Source organism: Lissotriton helveticus, chromosome 5_1 (genome assembly GCF_964261635.1).
Source record: "Lissotriton helveticus chromosome 5_1, aLisHel1.1, whole genome shotgun sequence".
Classification (NCBI taxonomy): domain Eukaryota; kingdom Metazoa; phylum Chordata; class Amphibia; order Caudata; family Salamandridae; genus Lissotriton; species Lissotriton helveticus.
In genome coordinates, this window is record NC_136065.1 from 1,088,510,414 (window position 1) to 1,088,533,832 (window position 23,419).

Consider the following 23,419-nt stretch of genomic DNA (forward strand, 5'->3'; position numbering starts at 1 on the left):
TAAAGCTCTCAGGAGGCGGAAGGGATTAGAGAAGTGCTAAATCCCTAATACTGGAACCACCCAGATTAAAAAATATGCATTTGCAATGCAGTAGGTCTCGCAATTGCGAGATTTTGAGCTATTAACATTTTAAATGGCAATGTCTTTTATTGTTGCAGGTTTTTTAAACACAAATAATAGGAATTGTCATTTACAATGCCAATAGCTCAAAATCTCACAATTGCGAGACCTATTGCATTGCAAATGCTTGTTATCAAAAAGGTTGCACCCTGTCCGGCGTGCCGATGTCCTTTTTTACGAGATAAAACCTGAAACTAAAAGAGGGTATATGTCAGCGCTCACAGAATTCCGCTTTATAAATATTAGGTAAATGGCCAAAGGCGGTGAAAATATAGCCAAAAGATCTCCCCATCCTGGCACCAACGCTGAGGTTATACAGCAGTAAGAGAGGGGTTTCCTTCCTCGTAATTACCCACTCAAATGAATTAGAAACAATCACCCGCATCTTCTCTATTACCAACGGGCAGCCTACGTACAGAGTGACACTACACCAACCCACACTGTGTGCCTCCCCGAAGTTGGGCATATTACCTTAAAACACAAAATGTGCAAGGAAGCGCGCGGTCCGAATCACTCAAGCGTTTAAGTTCATGAGCATATCTAAAAAGAAAGATGTTGCAATTAACACCTACGACGGGGGCAAAAAACCCCCACAATTTGCTAATAAAACCAAAGACCACCCGTGCCACATACCTGCTTCTTTCAAGATGAAGATCACGGGGCATACGCTTCCGGATATATTAAAAAATAACGAAATTGACCCTGCCGCCTAGTCAATTTTGTTATTTTCGTTATTTTTTAATATATCCACAATTATATATTGTGTTTTTAATGTTTTTAAAGATTTCCTGAATAAATTTGTACCTTTTTATTTTCTGTTTTATTTTGTATTGATTACATTTCCTCCTTGTTCATCTATCTGGTGTGTAAAGGGTGTTTGTGGCAAATTGATGCTTGGTGTGTAACTTTTACCCGAAGGAGACTTATTTTTTAGACTTTGGTCTTTGTTGGTACTCTACCCCTTTGGTTGTTGGGCCCCTCTCTCTTTGTTTAGCGAGCAACAACCATAATTGCCTTGGCAAATCGTGCTTGAAAAATGCACGTTTTCCCTTTTTTGAAAGATTTCTGCAGAGCATTAGGATCACTCAGCACACCATTAATTGTCACAATCGTTCATCAGATCCACTTCAGAGCCCCCTTTGACTTTGTAATCGATTCTTTCAGGAAATTGTTCTGTAAACTGCACTATTTCGCCTTGATGTTTTCAAATATTTTGTGTGCCAGAAGCTCTCCTTACTTCCCTGAACCTCCACCAGCAAAAAAAAGAAAATCATAACACCCTGTAAAAGCTATGTCTTTGTACAGAATCTTTAGAGAAATTCAGCAATTTAACCACCTTTTAAAACAATACTGAGGGGTAGGACCCTAAACCTTAACTAAATGCGAGAGGTCTGAGTATCTTATTCACACTTTAGCTACAGGGGCAGTCATGTCCCATGTTTGCTTCAGCAAAAGTTCCATAGTGGTACTTATGTAGGTGACTTTTCTCACTTCCTTTACCCATACCCAAATATAAGAATGGCTACAGAGATTTGTTTTATTTGTTATAACTCGAAGATGCTCAGGTTGTGGTAGCAACTGTAGTCCCAACACCGGATTCCAACTGGTGTCTTAAGCAGTGGTAGTTGGAGGAACAATTTTATTGCCTGCATGACTGAAAACGATGACTGGATGAAGACCAACTGACAAAACCGAAATTGTGATCTTCTGTAAGAGCATTTCACCCTGGGACTCCACCTGGTGGACAAAAAAGCTAGGACTAACATGCATCCTTACCATCCACTCCAAGAACCTCAGGATCGTCATCAACATAAACTCGACATGACCGCCTTAGTCAACACCGTCAGTGCCTCAGGATTCCATACTCTGAAGATGCTGAGGAAGATTTTCAAATGCTGCTCATCAGCACCTGAAAAGCCATCACACACACCCAGTCACATGCAAGCTGGGCTATGGGAAGACCCTCTATGCCAGGATAAACTCACCAAGCCTTTGCAGACAATTTAGAACTCGGCCAGAATCACTGTCAGCCTCCCACGCTGCAGCTCTACTGGCTACCCATATACAAATTAGCACAATTCAAACTCCTCATGTACAAAAGGGACTACATAACATTACTGCATCTACTTTCACAAACCTTTGAGAGATCTCTGCTTGTCTGGACTTGCACATATCCCACGAATACAGAAAACCAGATCCGGCGGTTGAACCTTCTCCTACATAACTCCTAAAGCATGGAATGACCTGCCACTACATGTAAAAGCCTCCTCCTCACTTCCTGATTTCAACACGAAGCTGAAGACTTGGCTTTTCGGCTAGGCTGAATCCTGCTCTGTACCAGGTGATAGTGCGCTCTACAAATATGCATAACATAATTCATAACATCAGAATGATCAGATGAGAAAAAGAAAATTAGGAAGGGTTTAGGAGGGACAGATATCTGAGACGGAAGATGTCCACGCATTAGTTAGCAGTATAGATGTAGGAAATGTACATTAAAAAACATGACCTATTATTTACGCTAAATATTCAACTTTTTCATGTATCAGCACTTCTGTAATCAAGTTGTCTTCACTAATTTCAGGAATATGTCAGCTGCTGAGCATAAACAAAGACATGTTGGCCCAGATTTGCAAGGCGATGCAGGGCAATGCTACGCAAAGTCACGGTGCATGGTTCTGCGTGGCTTAGTAAATCCAGAGTAATACACAGTAGCGCAAGTCACTGCCTTGCATTGCTCTGCCTTGGGAAGGCATTCCATGGGTGGAGCATGAGCGTTCCCATGCATCCAACCATAGATTTTGACACAACCCAGATTTACTAAGGTTAACAACGAGGAGATATATCTTTATTTCTTCTTGTTATTTCCTCTTTCTGCATTTATGCAGGAAGGTACCCCCTCCTGCACGAACATTATCCTGCCAGTAACACACCCTTGCACCATGTTATGTTATGTTGAATTGCATAGCGCACTAATGACCTGAGAGGGCATCCAGACACTTGGGCAAGGTGTGTTATTGTGTGGTCCCAGGGTGCTTATATGAAGAGCCAGGTCTTCAGATTCTTTTGGAACTCAAGAAGTGAAGAGGACACTGATGTGCTGAAGGAGGTCGTTCCATATCTTGGGTGCAATGTAGGAGAATGAGCTACCTCAAGTTTTTTTAAAAAGCATATTTTATTGCATGAAAAACATTACAGTGCATAAGCAGACTGTGCATCACCCCCGGACGGAATTGTGACATGATTGAATGCAAATCCATGAGGAGACCTAGGTACAAATAACATCGTAGAGTCATGAATTGGAGGGCAGCACAACATGCATGGATCAGGCAAATCGACCAGTTGTAATATTACCATATATCAGTGCTCAAGTAACGTATAAGGAACCTAAAAAGGAAACACCCAGCCCCAACCCCCTCCCCTTTGGCTCAGCCTGCTTATAAATGGACAATGAAACATGAATCAGTGTCAGCCTTATTTCTCTGTGTGCATCTGCAGTAGGCACCAAAAGAAAGGAAATACATTCTCATTCAATAAAAACTCGGTCAAAGCGCCCATCCAACGGCGCAGGGCTCTGCACCCCAGAGGCCACTGCCACAACAACATATGAAATTAAAGCGGGCCTTGGGCTTAACAGAGAAACAGGTTCCTCCCCTAGAGAACTGAGTACGGCGAGCCAGTCAACCTTTCCCACCCACCCACCCCGGATTGCGCTTATGACCACTTAGCCCCATGCAGGAGATATCAATGAATTGTACACAACAAGCCACCTCTACACAGAGGAGCATCCAGAGCAGAGTCCTCCCCCTGGCGCCGCGCCTCTCGGAAGTACCCATGCCAAACAGGACCCAGCCCCCCAGACAGCGCCTCACACATCAATCACGTTCAACTCACCCGGGGGATCCAGCCACAATCCTCTGTAGTCTGCCCACCTCTTCCATATTTTATAGTGCTTCCGCGGGCAGCCACGGGAGACGAAGATGGGATGTTCAAGCCCCATATTAAAATCTAGACCATTCCTCCATGCAGAGAGCGGGGCCCCCGATCACTTTTCCAGTTCCTGGAGATGTCCCGTTTCGCCAGGGTAAGGCCCAGAAGCAGCAGATGTCGTTTATAGAGGTTGCCACCTATCCCATCCATCACATGGAGAAGAGCCAACTGCGGGGTGCGCGGGAGCATCCACCCCAACACTTCCGACATGCAAGCGAAAACCCCTCGCCAAAAGCGGTCCAGGGCAGTGCATGACCACACTGTATGGAAAAATGTGCCCTCTTCCTGACCACATCGGAGACACCGCGGGGAGGCGATCAGACCCGCCCGCCATAACCGGGCCCGAGTAAAATAGACGCGATGCAGAAATTTAAATTGAATGAGCCGTAGACGCATGGCAATCGCGGCCCCCCGTGGGGCCGCAAGGGCCTCTCTCCAGTCTTCTTCCTCCAGGGCGCCAACGTCTTCCTCCCACACTCCCCGCAACCTGTCCGTCGACTGAGCACTATGTGTGACCAGGGTCTGGTATATCCTTGAAATCTTTTTAGTCTCCAAATCTCCCATAAAGACCTTGGCCTCCAGGGGGCTAAACTCCGGGAGCGCCTCAATGTCCTCCAAGCTTGGGGAAAGATCATGACGGAGCTGCAGGTAGCGGAAAAATTGCGATCGAGGCATGTGGAATTCCCTCTGCAGGTCCGTAAAGGACTTAAGTGTACCATTCCGCACTACATCCCCCAGGGTCGAGATCCCAATGGCATCCCACTCGCGAAAGCCCTGCAGCGTCTCGAGCTCCCGCAAGCGTCCGTTGTGCCACAGGGGGTCTCATCCGTCAATTTGTTGCACCACCCCATGCGCTTCAAGGAGTGGCGCCAAACACTAAAGACTAATTTCGTAACCGGCGGCAGATCCCTCCACAACGGCGCCGAATACAGCAGCGTGTGCAGGGTGTGTGGCTCCATCAAGCGCCGCTCCAGTGCGTACGCCGGATCCCCTTTGTCCCCATACCACCACTCATTCAAGATCAGGAGATGGGAGGCTTGGTAATAGGAGAGAATATCAGAGGTCGCCAACCCCCGCAGTATGTGGACAGAAAGCATGTACGAATCGCCTTACCCTCCCAGAGGAACTGTCCCAGCGCAGAATTTACCTGCGCGAACCACCTGATCGCAATCGGATATGGGTGGTTTTGCAGCTGGTAGAGCAACTGCGGTAATGTGACCATTTTGAAGATTGCCGACCGGCCATAGATCGTGAGGGGCATACGGGACCAGAGTTTCATGTCTGATCGCGCGCGCTCCCAAACCGGCGCCAGGTTCCTTTCCCATGACACTACGGGGGCGTCCGTGAGGAACACTCCCAGGTATTTGAGCCCTCCATCCGGCCTTCTGCAGCGTGTCAGCCCAGGGCCCCACCGCTCCGGGGTTTCCCAGTATCCATATTGTGGACTCCCGGGGGTTCATATACAGTCCGGAGGATTCGCCGAAGACTCTCATGACCTCCAGTATTCTCGGCCCTGACCTATTCAAGTCCGTCAGAAAAAAAAGGACATCGTCAGTGTCCAGCGCTATTCTATCAGAGGCCCCTGGAGCCCACTCAAAGCCCTTCAACTGCGCGTCCATACGGACCCACGCCGCTAGCGGCTCCATCGCCAGGGCAAATAGGTAGGGGTACAAGGGGCAGCCCTGCCTCGTGCCACGCTGCACTGAGAAGCGAGAGGACACCGCCCCAGACACCCTCACCGACGCGGTCAGCTCGGTGTATAGGAGGCATATATATGACTAGAAGCGTGGGCCAAAGTTGAGTCTGCGCAGGAGGGCGAAGAGATATACCCAGCTGAGGGAGTCAAATGCCCTATCCATGCCCGCCAGGAGAAGAGCAGCCGGAGTCTCAGACCGTCTAATCGCCGCCAGTGCCACATGCGCCCGCCTGATGTTATGGCGCATCGCCCGTTTAGGCATAAAGCCCGCCTGGTCTGGGTGAACCAGGGCCGATATATGTGGCACGAGACGGTTAGCCAACGCCTTGGCCAACACCTTGACCTCCACATTCAAGAGTGAGATCGGACGATAGGAGGCATGTTGCTCCGGGGGCCGACCCGGCTTCTGAAACACCACCACCTCCACATGACGCCAGTCCTTGGGAAGCCTCCCGCCCTCCCTGGATTCTTCCACCACCGCCCGATAATGCGAGGCCAGTTGGAGTTGGTAACGCTTATAAAATTCGCTCGGAAACCCGTTTGGGCCCGGCGCCTTCCCGGAATTAAGCCCCCCCCCCCAGGGCTCCAGCCAGTTCCTCATCCGATAGGGGTAGGTCCAGCTGCCGCTGCGTCTCATCAGACACAGCCTTCGGCGGAAGGTCCCCAATGAATCTCTCCACCCACTCCTCTGTCAGGCATTCCCGCGGGGCATAGAGGTCAGCGTAGTATTCAGCGAAGCTATCCGCTATCGGCTGGGGGTTCGCCAGTGGCGAGCCGCTCCCGTCCAGTATACCCGGCAAGGCCTGGGGGCGAAGGGTCCCCTGGCAGAGTCTATGTAGCATTTTGCTAGAATTATCTCCCCATTGACAAACTCTGCTATGAGTTGCCAACCATGCCTGTCTGGCCTCATCTAACAGAAGAGAGGCATACGACTGCTGAGCCTGTAGCAGGCGTCTTACCCCCACAGCACCAGTGTCCACCCTACCCTGAAACTCCAGTCTTTCCGCCTCAGCCTCCACCAAAGCTTCCCTGCGTCGTTTGCGTGCAGCCGCGCACCAGGCTATGTCTGCCCCTTGAAGGGTAGGCTTCATTTCCTCCCATAGGGTCGCCGCGTCCGAGACCGAACCCAGGTAGCTACCTCCAGTTTTGATTTTGCGGATGTGATGAGTGTATGTGACTGAGAGACAGATAGTAGGTGTCTGGTGTGTTGGTGAAAGTGTATGTGACTCTTCAAGTATTCTGATCCTGTGTTATTTAGTGCTTTGTTGTGTGCATACGAACTTTGAATTGCCTCTGCTTGCAAATGGAGAGTCTGTGAAGCTTTCTTAGGTGCGGTGTGATGTGGGTGTGGCATGGGAGGTCGAGTATGAGTTTGTGGCTGCGTTCTGGATAGTCTGGGGTCTGTGTAGGAGTTGTTTGAAGGTGGTTCTGGCATAGAGTGTTGCCCTAGTCAAGCCTGCTGGTGATGAGTGTTTACGTGACAGTCCGTCTGTTGTTCTGATCATTTGAAGATCTTTTGCAACATGCGTTAGATGTGGAAGCAGGAGGTGCACACTTCGTTGACTTGAGCAATCATGTTGAGCTTGTCATCTAAGATGATCCATAGATTTCTTGCGAGATCTGTAGGCATTAGACTTGGCTGCGAAGGCCGACAAGTGGAATCCCTTGGGGAGGTCTTGTTGCTGAAGACCAGTACTTCCGTCTTGTCGGTGTTGAGTTTCATGCTGTTGGTTCCCGTCCAGTGTGTTACCATAGTCATTCAGTCGGTGAAGTTGGTTCTGCTTGTGTTTGTCTGGTCTGTCAGGGAGAGGATTCATCTAAAAAATCCTCTCCCTGAGGATGAGTTGGGTGTCATCGGTGTAGGACATAATGGCAATGTCTTGTGATCGAATGATGTTGGCGAGTGGTGTCATGTAAATGTTGAAAAGAGTGGGGCCGAGGGACGATCCCTGTCGGACATCACATATGAGTTTATTGCTCTCAGATGTGACGGGTGGCAGCCTGACCCTTCGGGTCCTTCCCATGAGAAAGGAACAGATCAATTTGAGACCGGATCCTCGTATGCCAATCTTGTGCTGCCTTAAATGAGGGTGTTGTGGGAGACTGTGTCGAATGCCGTGGAGAGGTCGAGCAGAATGAGTTCACCTGTTTCTCCACGGTCCAAGATTTCTGGAATGTCATTGGTGGCCGCAATGAGTGCTATTTCTATGCTGTGGTTCTTTCTGAATACTGATTGTGTGTTGTCTAGAAGATGGTAAAGTTTGAGTGGGTTGTAAGTTGTTTGTTAATGGCCTTCTCAATCACATTAGCTAGTTAGGGAAGAAGGGAGATGGGTCGGAAGTTGCTCAACTGATTCAGGTTGGCTGTGGGCTGCTTGAGGAGGGTACTGATTTCTGCAAATTTTCATTAATCCGGGAAAGTGTCGGATATGATGTAGGTGTTGATGATGAGGGTCAGTGTGGTGCTGATTGGTGATGTTCCTAGGTTGTAGATGTGGTGGGGACATGGGTCAGTTGGGTCCCTGAGTGGATGGTCTGCAGGATTGCCGCTTTGTCTTTTCTGGTGAGGGTTGTCCATTTATCCAGGTGGCTGGCTTGGTTAGTGATGAGTTCTCTGGGGTTGGATTGGTGTGCAACCTTGCTGTAGATGTTTGTGATTTTGCTGTGGAAGAAGTTGGATAGGATGTCACAAAGGTGTTAGAAGGCAGCTATGTCGCAGGGGCTGAGGGCGGGGTGAGCTCCTTGATGATTGAGAAGATCTTCTTGCACCTGTTGAAGCTTCCTTAAATTCGGTCCACTAGTGCTTTTTTCTTGGTTTCGCTAATTTTCTGGTGCTAGCGTCTATGTGCAGCCTTGTAGGTAGTTCTGTCTGTGATTGTTGTGGCTCGCTCTCCATTTCCTTTCCAGCTGTTTACAGTGTTGTTCTGTGTCTCTGAGGTTTTCTATGCATCAGCCGGCTATGCTCATTGGGTATGATGGGTGTAAGGGAGTCCACTCAGTTATTTTATTCAGTTGTTGATGTCCTTGTCGAGGTTGTCTGTGGGCTAAGCTGATTAGTGCTGAGGGCCCGGAGCCAATCTGCTTCTGTGATTTTGCCCCAGCTGCAGCTTGGAGTGCTGAACCCGGTAGGGGTGTTGACTTGAGGTTTGTTTATTTAGAAGTGGATGATCAAGTGGTCAGTCCATGTGAGACGTCTGATGGAGTTGTATTTGATGCTGTTGCTTGTGGTGATGATGGGGTCCAGTTGTGTCCTGCAGTGTGCGCTGGCTCTGTGACGAGCTGTGCTCAAGCTTTCGATGAGTGCTGTGGAGCTGGGGTCGTTTCGGTCCTCCAGGTGAAAGTTGGTCACCGAGGAGAATGTAGTCTCTGGAGTCGATGGTTAGCAGAGCGTCAAAATCAGTGATGAGGTTGGTAAAGGTGGCCCCTGGTCTGAGTGGTCGGTAGGTGAGGGACCCGTTCAGGGTGAATTTTTCAGAGGTGTGCTGCTTGAAGTGTAGGTGTTCCATGAATGTGGTGGCGGTCTCTCTGGAAGTTGTGCATTTGATGGATTTTTTGTAGATGATAGCAAGGGCTCCTTCTGGATTGTGAAGTTGGCCCTGTCGAGCGACCTTGTAGCCCGCTTGTATTGTCATAGCGATATCGGGAGCCAATGAGGGGTTGAGCCAGGTCTCTTTGATGAAGAGGATGTCTGGTGCATCATTGCTCAGAAGGTACCATATTTAGGTTGTGTGTTTACTGAGTGATCGTGTTTTGAGAAGCATGTATGCAAATGGATGTTGACTGTTTACTGTGGTGTAAGGTGGGTGTGTAGGTGTTGGTTCTTGTGTGGTGTGTGTGTTGAGAGGGGGTGTTGAGAGCATTGTTAGTATTTGTGTGGTGGTGTGGGTGGGGGGCTGCTGGAGAACTGTCAGTGGGTACAGGTGAAAGCTTTTACCATGGTGTGAGGTGCAGCACAGCAGCAGTTGGGGGAATGGCGTCTGGGGTCTAACGACCACAGGAGTGCTGTAGACTATCACTGGGCGGTGATGGTGTCCCTTTTTGGGACTCCTTCTGAGGTTATGTTAACCTGCTGCATGATTATTGTATTTAACATTGCTGTGTGCAAAATATTTGAAAGCATTGTATTTTTTCGTTCTTAACCATCAATTTTTCTCTGTTTTAATGCACTGCTCTAATGTCTCATCTATCAATTTAATACTTTTACGATACAGTACACAAATGCAATATGACAGTAATACTTTGATACACGCTGCAAGTTGCTATTCATTTTCAACAGTTGGAAGTCACATGTTTGCATTACTTTGAAAATAACATAGTTTAACACATTTATATCGGTATTCCTTTACAATGACATGTTCAGCAGACCTCAGAAGACTTTGAGTGGCACTGTGCAGTACAGAAGTAACGTTTTCATCTGCGCAACTTTTTATTTTTCATTTCTGTGTGACAGTGATGAAATTCCCCACTTCAGGTAGACATATGAGCTTAGCATTTTTGTATATTTTTTTTACAAAGTTAGTTCCAACAGTTTAACCCCTGCTGAGGACCTTGCAAGCTGGCCTAGAGGGAAGAAATAAATACTCCTACAAATCACGCTTGTTCATAGTAATGGTCAGATAATTATTGCAAATTAAATTGACATTGGTGAATGAAGCAACCCAAACTGCTGGAAGTGCTTCTACGATGGAATAGCTGACACTTTTGGGCCGATTACGATGGCGGTCAGACCACAACCGACAGCTCATCGATTAAGGTCCTACCGCCATCTGCTGCTGAGGTCCGACCAACATGTTACAATGTGTGCGGTCGGAGGCAGCAGGTGGAGGGACCGTCCGCAGCGCTTCCGACTGGCTCAAGGAGCCCGTCAGTGCATCAAACACTTCTTAATCCCTTAATGATGATGGCTCCACCGTTGGGATTATGATGTCGGTTTCCGACAACCATTCCCTGTCTCTCTTTCCGACATGGACAGGCTTTCTGAAAGCGACATTGGGGGTCCCCTAGCAGGGCCCCCTTCCCTAGAGGCCCTCCGATCGGGGGGGCGGGGTGACCAGTTGTGCCCCCCTAAACATCCCTGCACTGTATGGCAGGCACCATGAGGTGCCTGCCACATGGTGCAGGGATGTTTGAAAACAGCGGAAAAGGCCCATAGCACAAGTTTCCATTGAAAAATTGATGTTTCCGACATCCCTATGGATGGTTGGATCCAAATAATGCAGCCCAAACCACCGACCTAAGGTCGGGCGGTTCCCCACCCATAACAGTACTTCCGCCCCACATCGTAATAAGCCCCTTTGTGTGACCTCTTCCCTTCCGTTTCCTTTTGCCTGTGGTATGCCTCTGGATGGAGAAGATTTAAAGGATGCGCGGCAATCAGATAAGTGCAGCCAACCTATCACTTTTGAAAATCCTTTGTAAAGGTATGCCTTATTTTGAGGTTTAAAGTCTAATTTTGCATTTATATTTGTTCTTTTTGTTTGTTTAGGTTGAAGTAGCCCAAAAACATATTGAATATCACATGAAGAAGTTTGGTTTTAAGCAGCCCAATGTGGACTTTGTTCATGGATACATGGAAAAGCTTGGTGATGCCGGCATACGGGATAAAAGCTATGATATTGTTATGTGAGTAACATATGTTGTTTTACTATAGGCCACTCAATGGTTCAATTTACACATATTTCTTTTTCATAAGCCTCTCTTTGCCCTGTGCTATAGTGTAGGTATGAGATTATTTGCCAAATATACATATGTCTCTCTGAGGGAAAGAAATAGATCTGAGTTGTCCATTCCTATAGATGCGATATCTTGTTCCCTGTGTTGCTAGGTCCATTTAGTTATTGTCAGCTGTGATGTGGCTAATCTAACTTACAAATTCAGCGTTCTATAAGAATAATGTCTGAGTAACTTACCTTAAGTAATCTACATGTGAGAATGGTTAAAACCTCTGCTCAATTCAACTTATTCAGCAGCGAAGCATCCAAGCACAAGAAGACATGTAAAGGCTAATATTGGAAAGATGAGAGGAACATCAATGTTTTAATGCCTATGACACAAGCATGATGCCTTTCTATTAATTTAATTAATCCAACCATTTCTCTTGGTTCTACTCCAAACAGAAAGTTATTTGAGCAATTAGTAACGCGCAGAAAAGGCTGGGATCTCTTTAAGATCATTGATTCTTTAACCTCTCCACAAGTAGCAGACCCCATAGAAGGATCCAAAGAACTTTGTGATAACATTTCCAGCTTTTTCCATACTAAGATTTCGGAGATTTATGTTGCACTAGAAACAGCCAACTCCTCTATCAGTTCAGGCATTCCAATCCCTACCCCTTTAGGAGAGAGTCTGCCTAGGGGGCTGACCCCGAGACTTCTAAGCTTTCCCCTGCTGTCACCAGAGATGGTTGACAGACTTCTTGATAACGTCAACTCAGGCTCTCCCTTGGACCCTTGTCCTCTTAAGGTGCTTAAAGCCTGCCGGGAAGCGGTCATTCCTCCTTTTATGGAGGTCATGAACCGTGCCATTTCTGAGGGAGTCTATCCCTCCGTGTGAAGCCTCTTTTAAAGAAACCCTCTTTGGATCCGGGCGATCTGAAATTTTTTTGACCCATTTCCTTACTGCTTGCCCCTGCTAAGATGTTGGTGGCTTATTTAAATCTCCACCTTAGTACTTATTTAAAGGACCACAACCTTCTGGACAGATTCCAACACAGCTTCAGGAGACATCATAGCACGGAGACTGCCCTTACGGCAGTCCTTAATAGCACCCGCACTCAGGTTGACACTGGCCATACCACTCTCTTGATTCTGCTGGATCTCACCGCAGCCTTCGACGCACTGTCTCCCCATATACTGGTGTCCCGATTATGAGACATTGGTGTTGAGGGCTCTGTTCTGAGTCTCCTTGCCTCCTTTCTCTACGAAAGAGAACAGAGGGTGAAGATGGGCCAGTTCCTCTCCGCCCCTAAACCCTTGCACTGTGGGGTCCCACAGGGCTCCTCTTTAAGCCCCACGCTTTTTAACATTTATGTGGCCCCCCTTGCAAGTGTGGTGAGATCATTTGGGTTGGAGGTGTTGTCATATGCGGACGACACCCAAATAATAGTCTCTATTACACATACGGTAAAGGACTGTGCCCTTAATTTTAGGAACTGTATGGAGGCTGTTTCCCAATGGATGGTGGAGAACTTCCTGAAGTTGAATGGAGAAAAGACCAATGTTCTGATCTTTGGGAAAGATCAGGAAATCTGGTCCAGTGAGTGGTGGCCGGCCGTGCTCGGGGAGTGCCCTTGCCCGGCATCCCATGGGAAAAATCTGGGGGTGATAGTGGATACTGCCCTCTCCTTAGATCTTCAGGTAAACAGGACTGTTTCCACCTGTTTTGGTATTATTAGGACTCACAGGAAGATCTCCCACTATCTTTCCCCTGATGCACGTAAACGGGCCAATATGGCATTACTGTCTTCCAGACTGGACTATTGCAATGCCCTTTATATGGACATTAATAAGAGCCTTATCCACCGGCTCCAAATGGCACAGAACGCGGCAGCAAGGCTGGTGTTGAATCTTCCTAGACACAATTCAGCCAAGGCCGCACTTAGGAGCCTGCACTGGCTTCCAATGGACCGCAGGATCACTTTTAAGATCCTGTGTTTGACCCACAAAGCCTTTTATGATGCTGGTCCTGAAGACATCAAGTCGCTTGTCCAGCATAATGCCCCCAGTAGACCCCTTCGATCTTTACATAAAAACCTTCTTGTTGTTCCTAGGTTTCAGAAGGTCAAATGGGGTGGCAGAGCCTTCTCCATGGCCGCGCCTAAACTGTGGAACTCTCTTGCTTTAGGGATCTCCAGTCAGGCCTCTCTTTTGGTATTTCGCAAGGCCTTAAAAACCTGGCTTTTTCCTGATATCTTTGCTTAAGCTCTATTTTTTCCTGTGTCCGGTTGCTCCGCATTAGCGCCTTGATGCCCTTGGGCTAAGTCTGCGCTTTACAAGACTACATTCAATTCAATTCAATTCATGTTTATGCTTTCCAGAGATTTAGCTGGACCTGATCTAAGAAGTCCTTGTTAGAAAGTGCAAGAACTTCAAAGAATCCTGGTGAAAGATATTCTCATCTGTGAGATTTGACAAACACTAGTGTAATTTGAGCTGAGCATCTGGATAGCTCCCAAGAAACCCATGTTTTGCCACGTCTTGAATAACTTGCATATGTTGATTGAGGTAAGCTTATTGTCTTATGAAAAGGGTACTTTTGCATTTATGCCAAAATGTTAACAACACTCCTGTTACGGAGATCGTGGCTGAGCATCTGAAATTCCCCTTGTGGGCTGATAAACTAATCAGTGGTTTTGCAAATAACCCTAGCACTTAATTGCATCCTTTATTTAAACAGATGCAAGAATGTGTAAGTCAAGTGCCCACATTTTTGTGCAGTTTTATATTGTACTATGAATATTTGATGTTGTATCTAAATGGTGATCCACCAACATTACCTTGTTTTAACATCAATTGTCTCTTATTGCTGACTGCAAATTTTCTGGTAAAGGAAGAGAAGAAAAGAAACTTTTTTTCCAGATTCATGGTTGGAGTTGTAATTAAATATTATATTATGAAGCTGTTGAGTGCTTGCCACCTGGGACAGACCAGCAACATAACACCTGCACTTTTGTCCTCTCATTGGCTTCTTATGGAGCAGAGGAAGTAGGTGTGGTCAGAGCTGCCCACTCTAAAACTGGGGAACCAGGCTTGTGTTCCGGCACTGGCTCAGCATCTTGTGAAAATCACTGAATCTTCCTGTGACTAAATAAAAATGTAATCCGGTGCTCATGGAAAGAGCCCTATTGCGCTTGGGGTGAGTTTGTGCTATATAACACTGCAAAAAAGTAAATAAATAACCTGTGAATTGATGCACTAATCACAAGGCATAACGGCCAAGAGGCACCAAAGCTAACAAATCACTGCGTACAGCATCAACTTTTAACCAAAAACAAATAATGAAGATGAGCCTGGGTTGCAGTACAAGACTGAGTGGTTCCCCTGCCATCACAACTGATGCTCACTCTTTTGGTCTTGAGCCGTTTGAGGACCTGGGACTCTGTCTTTAGAGAAAGCCAGAGTGGGAGACAAAAGGCAGCCAATAATGCGTACACACTCTCCTTATTAGGCAGCATTACTGCTTCATCAGCCATACAGTATTTAAAGCACCTTAGCAAGGCTCCAAATATTTTTTGTAGGATTAATTCAGTTGATAATGGAACCATTGGTGTCCACAACCAGATCAGCCAGTCGTTGCTTCTTTCAAGGGAGTGACTGAGTGGGCCCATTGTGATTTCTGTGGCAGGCCCATAATGTCCAATATGCCGTAGTCCTGGACCACCATGATAACACACTGCTCATATGCAATCCCAGCAGGACTAATCTGGTGTCTTCATCCATTGAATAGATGGCTCCGTTTGATGGCACAAAAATCTTTTCTTTAGGCAACGAATATAAGTCCTCACAAGGGTGAGTCCGCCTCTGTCACTGGTTCTCCTTCCTTCCAGGTTATTGTGGTGCTAGCATCCTCCTGGAACAGCTTGGCTATCTCTCATATGGTCAATGAGGCCAAAGATTCGAAACATTTGACATAAAATATTACAATCACATGGTCTCTTTATAACATGATAATTATTGCTAATGGTTTTATAGCCACGTTGGGCTCCAGTCTAGCAGCATTTCAGTCGTTACGTCTCTGTCCTACCTATTTAATCAAAGAGGAGGTCATGTTTATGCTGAATCTGGGCAAGAACGAGGCAAAGCAAAATGTTATGATGCACAGGGACCTTCACGGCACTGCTACATAGACCCTTTTCATTGGTCTTTCCTAGCATTTTCTAGCATGACTGGAATTTTCACCAATTAAAAGGGATTTCAGGACAGAGTCCATAAATTTACCTCTGATGGGAAGAATCAGCTTAACCCTCAAGAAATGAGCTGTTGTTTAGTTCTGTCTAGTTGGACCCCGCAGCAGGTCAAGGATTTCCAGTACTTTAGGGGCAGGGCCTCCTTTTGCCCCACACCTTCAACAAGAATCTGTTTTTCTCTGCCTCAATCAATCAATCAATCAATCAGTGACACTTATAAAGCGCGCTACATACCCGTAGGGTCTCAAGGCGCTGGGGGGGGGGGTGCCGCTACTGCTCGAACAGCCAGGTCTTCAGCTTCTTCCTGAAGGAGAGGTGGTCTTGGGTCAGGCGCAGGTCGGTTGGGAGGGAGTTCCAGGTCTTGGCGGCCAGGTAGGAGAAGGACCTTCCTCCTGTAGTCGCTCTTCGGCTGCGGGGGGCGGCGGCGAGGGCGTGGTTGGCTGATCGGAGGTGGCGTTTGGGAGCGTAGAAGTTGACTCGGCTGTTGAGGTAGCTCGGGCCTTGGTCGTGTAGGGCTTTGTGTGCGTGGGTGAGGAGGCGTAAGGTGATTCTTTTGTTGACGGGGAGCCAGTGAAGGTCTCTCAGATGTCCGGAGATGTGGCTGGTTCGTGGGATGTCGAGGATGAGTCTGGCTGAGGCGTTCTGGATCCGCTGGAGTCTCTTCTGGAGCTTGGCGGTGGTACCGGCGTATAGGGCGTTGCCGTAGTCCAGACGGCTGGTGACGAGGGCCTGGGTGACGGTCTTCCTGGTCTCGGTGGGGATCCACCAGAAGATCTTCCGTAGCATGCGTAGGATGTTGAAGCACGCCGAGGAGACGTTGTTTACTTGCCTGGTCATGGAGAGGGAGGAGTCCAGGATGAAGCCCAGGTTGCGTGCATGGTCTGTCGGTTTGGGTGCGGTGCCCAGGGCGGGGGGCCACCAGGAGTCGTCCCAGGCGGAGGGTGAGGAGCCCAGGATGAGGACCTCCGTCTTGTCCGAGTTCAGTTTCAGGCGGCTGATCGTCATCCACTCGGCTACCTCTTTCATCCCTTCGTGCAGGTTGGCTCTGGCGGCGGCGGGGTCGTTGGTCAGGGAGAGGATCAGCTGGGTGTCGTCGGCGTAGGAGATTATGCTGAGGTTGTGTTTGCGTACGATGGCCGCGAGGGGGCTCATGTAGACGTTGAAGAGGGTGGGGCTCAGAGATGATCCTTGGGGGACGCCGCAGATGACTTCGGAGGCCTCTGACTTGTACGGTGGTAGGCGGACTCTCTGTGTTCTTCCGTCGAGGAAGGAGATGATCCATTCCAGTGCCTTCTCCTGAATTCCGACGTCGCTGAGGCGCTGCACTAGGGTGCGGTGGCAGACAGTGTCGAATGCCGCGGAGAGGTCTAGGAGGATGAGGGCCGCTGTTTCTCCATTGTCCATCAGGGCTCGGATGTCATCGGTGGCGGCGATGAGGGCGGTCTCGGTGCTGTGGTTGGCTCGGAAGCCGGACTGTGAGGGGTCGAGGGATCCGTTCGTCTCGAGGAAGGCGGCCATCTGCTTGTTGACGGTCTTCTCGATGACTTTGGCTGGAAACGGGAGAAGCGAGATGGGGCGGTAATTCTTGAGGTCGGTGGGGTCCGCTGTTGGTTTCTTGAGTAGAGCGCTGAGTTCGGCGTGTTTCCAGCTCTCAGGGAAGATGGTGGTGTCGAAGGATGTGTTGATGATGTCTCGCAGGTGGGGTGCGATGACAGCGTCGGCCTTGTTGAAGACGTGGTGAGGGCAGGGGTCGGTCGGTGATCCGGAGTGGATGGAGTTCATCGTGCGGATGGTGTCTTCGGTGCTGATCGGGGTCCAGGCGTGGAGGGTGGTGGTGGGGGGTGGTTGTTCGGTCATGGTGTGCGTTGGTTGGTTGTTGAAGCTGCTGTGTATGTCCGTGATCTTGTTGTGGAAGTATGAAGCGAGGGAGTTGCAGAGGTCTTGCGATGGGGTGACGTCGTTGTTTCCTGCGCTGGGGTTGGAAAGCTCTTTCACGATGTTGAAGAGTTCCTTGCAGTTGTGTGCGTTGTTGTCCAACCGGTCCTTAAATGCTGTTTTCTTGGCGGCGCGGATCAGCTGGTGGTGTTTCCGGGTGGCAAGTTTGTAGGAGGTCCTGTTGTCCGGTGTCGGTTCCCTTTTCCAGACTTTCTCGAGGGCTCGGCAGTTCTTCTTGGAGCTCTTGAGTTCGTCGGTGAACCATGGGGCCTTCTTGCTGCCGGGTCTGCTAGGCGGGGTCCTCAGAGGGGCGAGTTCGTCCGCGCAGTTGCTGATCCACTTCGTGAGGTTGTCGGCGGCCTGGCTGGGGTTCGCTGAGCTGGCAGGAGGGTGCTGGCTCAGGGAGGTGGCGAGCTGGACTGCTGTGATCTTGTTCCAGCTTCTGCGGGCGGCCTGTTGCTGGTGTTGGTGGGTCGTCGTTCTCTTGAAGGTGAAGTGGACGCAGCTGTGGTCCGTCCATTGAAGCTCTGTGGCGTGGCTGAAGTCGATGTCTGTGCAGGATGAGAAGACGGCGTCGAGTGTGTGTCCGGCGCGGTGGGTGGGGGTGGACACCAGTTGCTTGAGTCCCAGGTTGGCGAGGTTGTCGAGCAGGGTGCTGGTGTTGCGGTCGTTGTTGTTTTCCAGATGGAAGTTGAGGTCTCCCAGGAGGATGTAGTCAGCGGAGGGGAGGGCATGCGGGCTGACGAAGTCGGCGATGTCCTCGCTGAATTGCGTGCGTGGACCAGGGGGTCGGTAGATCAGAGTGCCTCTGAGGGTGGTGTTCGGGTTGGTGTGGATCTGGAAATGCAGGTGTTCGGCGCTGGTCAGGGTGTTGTCGGTGCTGGTCGTGAGACGGATGGTGCTCCTGTGGATGATGGCGATGCCTCCTCCCATCTGGTTGGCGTTTCGGTCCCTCCGGACGATCTTGTAGCCCTCTGGGATAGCGATGGCGATGTCGGGAGCTGAAGAGGCGTTCATCCAGGTCTCCGTGAGGAAGGCAACGTCAGGGGCTGTGGCGTCTAGGAGGTTCCAGAGTTCGATGGCGTGTCTGTGGACGGAGCGGGTGTTGAGCAGGATGCACTTGAGGTGGGTGCTGCTGGTGTTCGACTTGGCGAGAGCTGGTGCGGGGCAGGTCCGGATGCAGGAGAACTTGCAGGCGTGGCAGCTGAAAGTTCCGTGGGTACGTTTTGGAGTGGCTTGGTGGCAGTCTGGAAGTCGGCCGGTGTTGAGTGCGATGAGGGTTGCGGCGGAGTACGTCAGGCGGGTAGGTCGGGGTCTTCGTGGGCCAGGGGTCCTGGCCCTGGGCGCGGTCCAGGCGCGGACGGGCGCAGACGGGCTTACCTTTGGCGCGCCTTCGGCGCGCCCGCTGCGCGTCAACGTTGCACGTTCGCACGGTCGCCATTTAAGGCCAAGTGCGCGGGTGGGCGGAGCAGCTGGGAAGCGGGAGCGGGGAGGGTACAGAATAGAAAAAGGGCGGGGAAAAGCGGCGTTGGCGGGAAGGGAGGGCGGAGGGCGGCGAGGTAGGCGGCCAACAAGGAAGGAACAGCAAAACACGGGGAAAATGAAATTAAAACAAAACAGGCACAAATAATCTAAAAAACAAGGGCAAAATCAGAGTAAAACAAAGCAGGCACAAATTATCGTCAAAACAAAGGGCAAAAACAACCGCAGCGGCGGCAGCCGGCAACCGGCAAACGAGGCAGCAGCGAGGCACAAGGCAGGCAAGGGGCACACGCAGCAGCTGGTGGCCGTGCGGCGCGGGGGTGTCCCACAAGTGGGTCAATGTCTCTGGCTAAGAGGTTGCTAGTGGCTGCCTTATGGCAGGGCAGGTGGTGGTAGCCATCTAGATTAACAAATAGTTGTGCTCTTTGTATCAACTGGACACACACCCCCTTCTGACAGCCCCACAGTCACTCACTCATGCTCACTTTTGGAACCAGCACTACCAAAGAGCTAGTTTTTGCTTATCTACACCTCTCATTTAACTACCTGATAATACTTCTATCATTTAGGAAATCTACCGCAGGTCCCCTTATTAGAGCAAATGGTTGCAGTTTTGCGACCTGACCTTCCCTTGAGGCTTCCAGACTTTGCTTTGAAGCCTCCGTTCAGTTCCATCCACTGTGGGCAATATTGTGATTCTTAATAAACAGCTGTCAGTATCAGGGATCAGGCAGACATCTGCAGGACTTTGTTGGAGGCCTTTGAGACATAGGCCTAACCCATGGAGTTCTTTTGCACTCTTTATAATGTCACTACACGCTATTTGGAATGCCTCCTGATTTGCTATAATCCCATTAAAAAGCCTTCTATGGCTGAGGACGACCGTATTTTCCCGTCCCACCGTATGTACAATCCCTATGATTCTAATCACCCTGACATGATTTTTTTCCATTCAAAATAGCCTTTATGATTAACTTTATACCCTTTTCGACTGAGGCAAATTGATAATTAGAACACATCCATCCTTCGTTTCAAATTGAAGTTGTTAATTGAAATACGCCTACGTACGTAGATATTACCCCTATTTTGTTGCCTGTACCATTTGATGAATATTAGTGACGTCAAGCTAATTCTCAGGACCCAGTTTCTATCGAGGCTGTACTACGTGCAGCAATAGACCTATTGCCTACTTATTTCATTTGATACATACCTGGACTCACTGTTATCCACTATGGTGTGTGGTAGAGATTTACACTGCATGAGGCGCTGCTCACGTTATCGGGACCAGGAAGGTTCCTGTTGGCCATGAGAGGACTGGTGTCTGCATTCAGATTTTCCTGAGGGGTGTGTCCTCTTGCCTATTTGATACTCTTGCAATCCCCTTTATAACACCATATATACGTTTTTGTTGCCTGGCTTTCCACCCTCCTTACATTCCACTGTCTACTACAGGATCATATCATTTGAGCGCCCTGATGAAGGTGTAACCCCGGACCAGAAAGTCACCGAAACGAGCGTTGGCGCAGACTACAATAGGAGCATTAGAATGTCAACACCATATCAAGAAGCCTAATGCCAAATGATTACAACTGTGAATATTATAGTGTTTTATTTAGGCACCTGTATTAAGTTTCAACCTATTTTATACATTGGATAATTTATATTAATATTTGGAGTTCATATTATATTACAATATTGGGAAGACTTCCTCTTTTGCCGCTCCTGTTATATACTATTTGGTTTTGTACTTACATTGTAGACACTCAAAAGTATAGTATGAAGAGTGTGAGAGTACTGGGTTGTGAGTAGGAATGGCTGATGAGGTATGGATGTTGTTTTGAGTGGAGAATGAGAATTAATATTATTTCTGTGCCTTTTCTTTCTTATATTATTGATTCAATATTTATCTTGGAATATGTTATATTTATTGAAATGATAATATATATAGTGATTACATTTTGTATTAAATTTGTATAATTTTATAATCCACGCATGTAGTTCATTCTCTTTATCCTTTGTTGGTTTGATAAGCACTTGGGAATTCAGTTCAGTTAAGTTTCTTTATTCTGAAAGTTCACCCTTCCATAAATGTGCTTGCATATAAAACAGTAATCATTACATCCACATAAGTACATTGTCACAATAATATAAATCTGATAAAAACATATCTATACATAGCACAAAATGTTAAAACATAATTTAAAAACAAGGAATAGCAGTCAGTCATTACAATAATAAAGTGCCACGTGCCCTCACAGCATGTCTTAAAAAATAAGCCCACATGTAGACAGGTTTCACTATCGAACAGTTGAGAAATTAATGAAAACATTGCTCCACTCTGTCTAATGCCAGGATATCTCCTTTTGAAAAGTGGAAGCAAAAATATCCTGGTATATAATTCATAAAATTTACAAACAATAAAAAATGTATAGTGGTTTAGCCTGACTTGTTATTGCACGTGCAGGGAATGGCCGTGAGATTTGGTTGGTACCCAATAGGAAAGCACAGTAAATATTTTACTGTATCAGCACGGAATCTAAATAGCAGGAAACGCTCCCATCTCCCACAAGAGTGTTCTAAATAGACAGGTGGTAACTCGGAAATGCTCTGGGACAAATATGCAGTTATCAAAGGTATCCCTACTACACTATTAAGACAATTTTCACGAGCTAAATTGTAGAAAGCTAAAGCTACTTCCCTTTTGTTATAGGTAGGACATGAATCTCTCTGTAATATATGCCAGCCACGGAATTTGAAAGCCATTATCGCAAGAGATACAATGATTTATTATATCTCTTGTGAACGATGCCAGATCGTTACTCCAAATGGTTAACCAAAGTAGCAATGGTCTCGCTCTAATGAAATCGGATATGTATAGCAGATTTAACTCTTTGTGACAAATAATAGAATTGGCTTGGTAGTTTGGTTTGCCCTGTTCCCATCATGCACTGGGACAGGAACAGACTAATTTGCATATAGCCAGGTTCTGAGCTGGGATGGTGCAGTGAGCTAAAAAAACGGTGATGGATAAAAACCATGATCTATTGACTTGGTAAGAGTATTCTGCATCATTCAGAAACTCTGTCCATCACCACCCCCCTTTTCCAAAATCCACTCTGTCTAATGCCAGGATATCTCCTTTTGAAAAGTGGAAGCAAAAATATCCTGGTATATAATTCATAAAATTTACAAAACAATAAAAAATGTATAGTGGTTTAGCCTGACTTGTTATTGCACGTGCAGGGAATGGCCGTGAGATTTGGTTGGTACCCAATAGGAAAGCACAGTAAATATTTTACTGTATCAGCACGGAATCTAAATAGCAGGAAACGCTCCCATCTCCCACAAGAGTGTTCTAAATAGACAGGTGGTAACTCGGAAATGCTCTGGGACAAATATGCAGTTATCAAAGGTATCCCTACTACACTATTAAGACAATTTTCACGAGCTAAATTGTAGAAAGCTAAAGCTACTTCCCTTTTGTTATAGGTAGGACATGAATCTCTCTGTAATATATGCCAGCCACGGAATTTGAAAGCCATTATCGCAAGAGATACAATGATTTATTATATCTCTTGTGAACGATGCCAGATCGTTACTCCAAATGGTTAACCAAAGTAGCAATGGTCTCGCTCTAATGAAATCGGATATGTATAGCAGATTTAACTCTTTGTGACAAATAATATGAGGAGAAGAAGGGGGTACACCCAACAGGTGCCTACAGAACCTACTTTCCTCTGATTGTATGGTTACACAATTCACACTCTCTCCCCTCCCCCCCCAAAAAACTGGCAGAACCATAAGTAGCAACAGGAACACATTGCGACTTATATATTTGTAAACTTGCTTTCAACTGCCCCCGCCGCATGGTTGAGGGAGAGAAATCAGTGGTCCAATTGCTTTCGAAAATAGCATTCTACGATGTGCAATGCTAGGTGACCAGGCTTGTAAGATGAAAACATAACTCCTAGATAAGGGAAGCTCTTTACATTTGGGAATTCATTATCCCAGTAAAGAGCAAGATTCTCTGCTTTTGGATACCAGCGGCAGGGGGATTTTCCTTTGTTTTCTTTATTCTAAGATTTTACCTGTACACAGCAAGCCAGCTCTTCATCCCTTATGGTAGCACAGACTTAGGCAACCCCGTATGCAAAGAGAATGGGGACAACATAAGCAGGGCCGGACTGGGACCCCAAAGCAGCCCTGGCAATTTTGACAGACCAGCCCCTACCCCGTTCACTCCTCCCCAGCCCCCAGTAACAAAACAGCCCCCCACCAGTGCAAAATTGGCCC

At 47.8% G+C, this 23,419-nt stretch overlaps 1 protein-coding gene across 2 annotated transcripts in view; it reads left to right on the forward strand.

The window, feature by feature from the left end:
- Positions 1-23,419, forward strand: part of AS3MT (arsenite methyltransferase) — a 263,586-nt gene that overhangs the window by 73,071 nt on the left and 167,096 nt on the right. The window contains exon 5 of one of the 2 annotated variants that reach the window (XM_078643672.1): positions 11,291-11,427. The exons of the other annotated variant lie outside the window; for it this stretch is intronic. Coding sequence (XP_078499798.1) covers positions 11,291-11,427 — 137 coding nt within the window. The remainder of the gene's footprint in view (positions 1-11,290; positions 11,428-23,419) is intronic. 2 annotated transcript variants of the gene reach the window in all.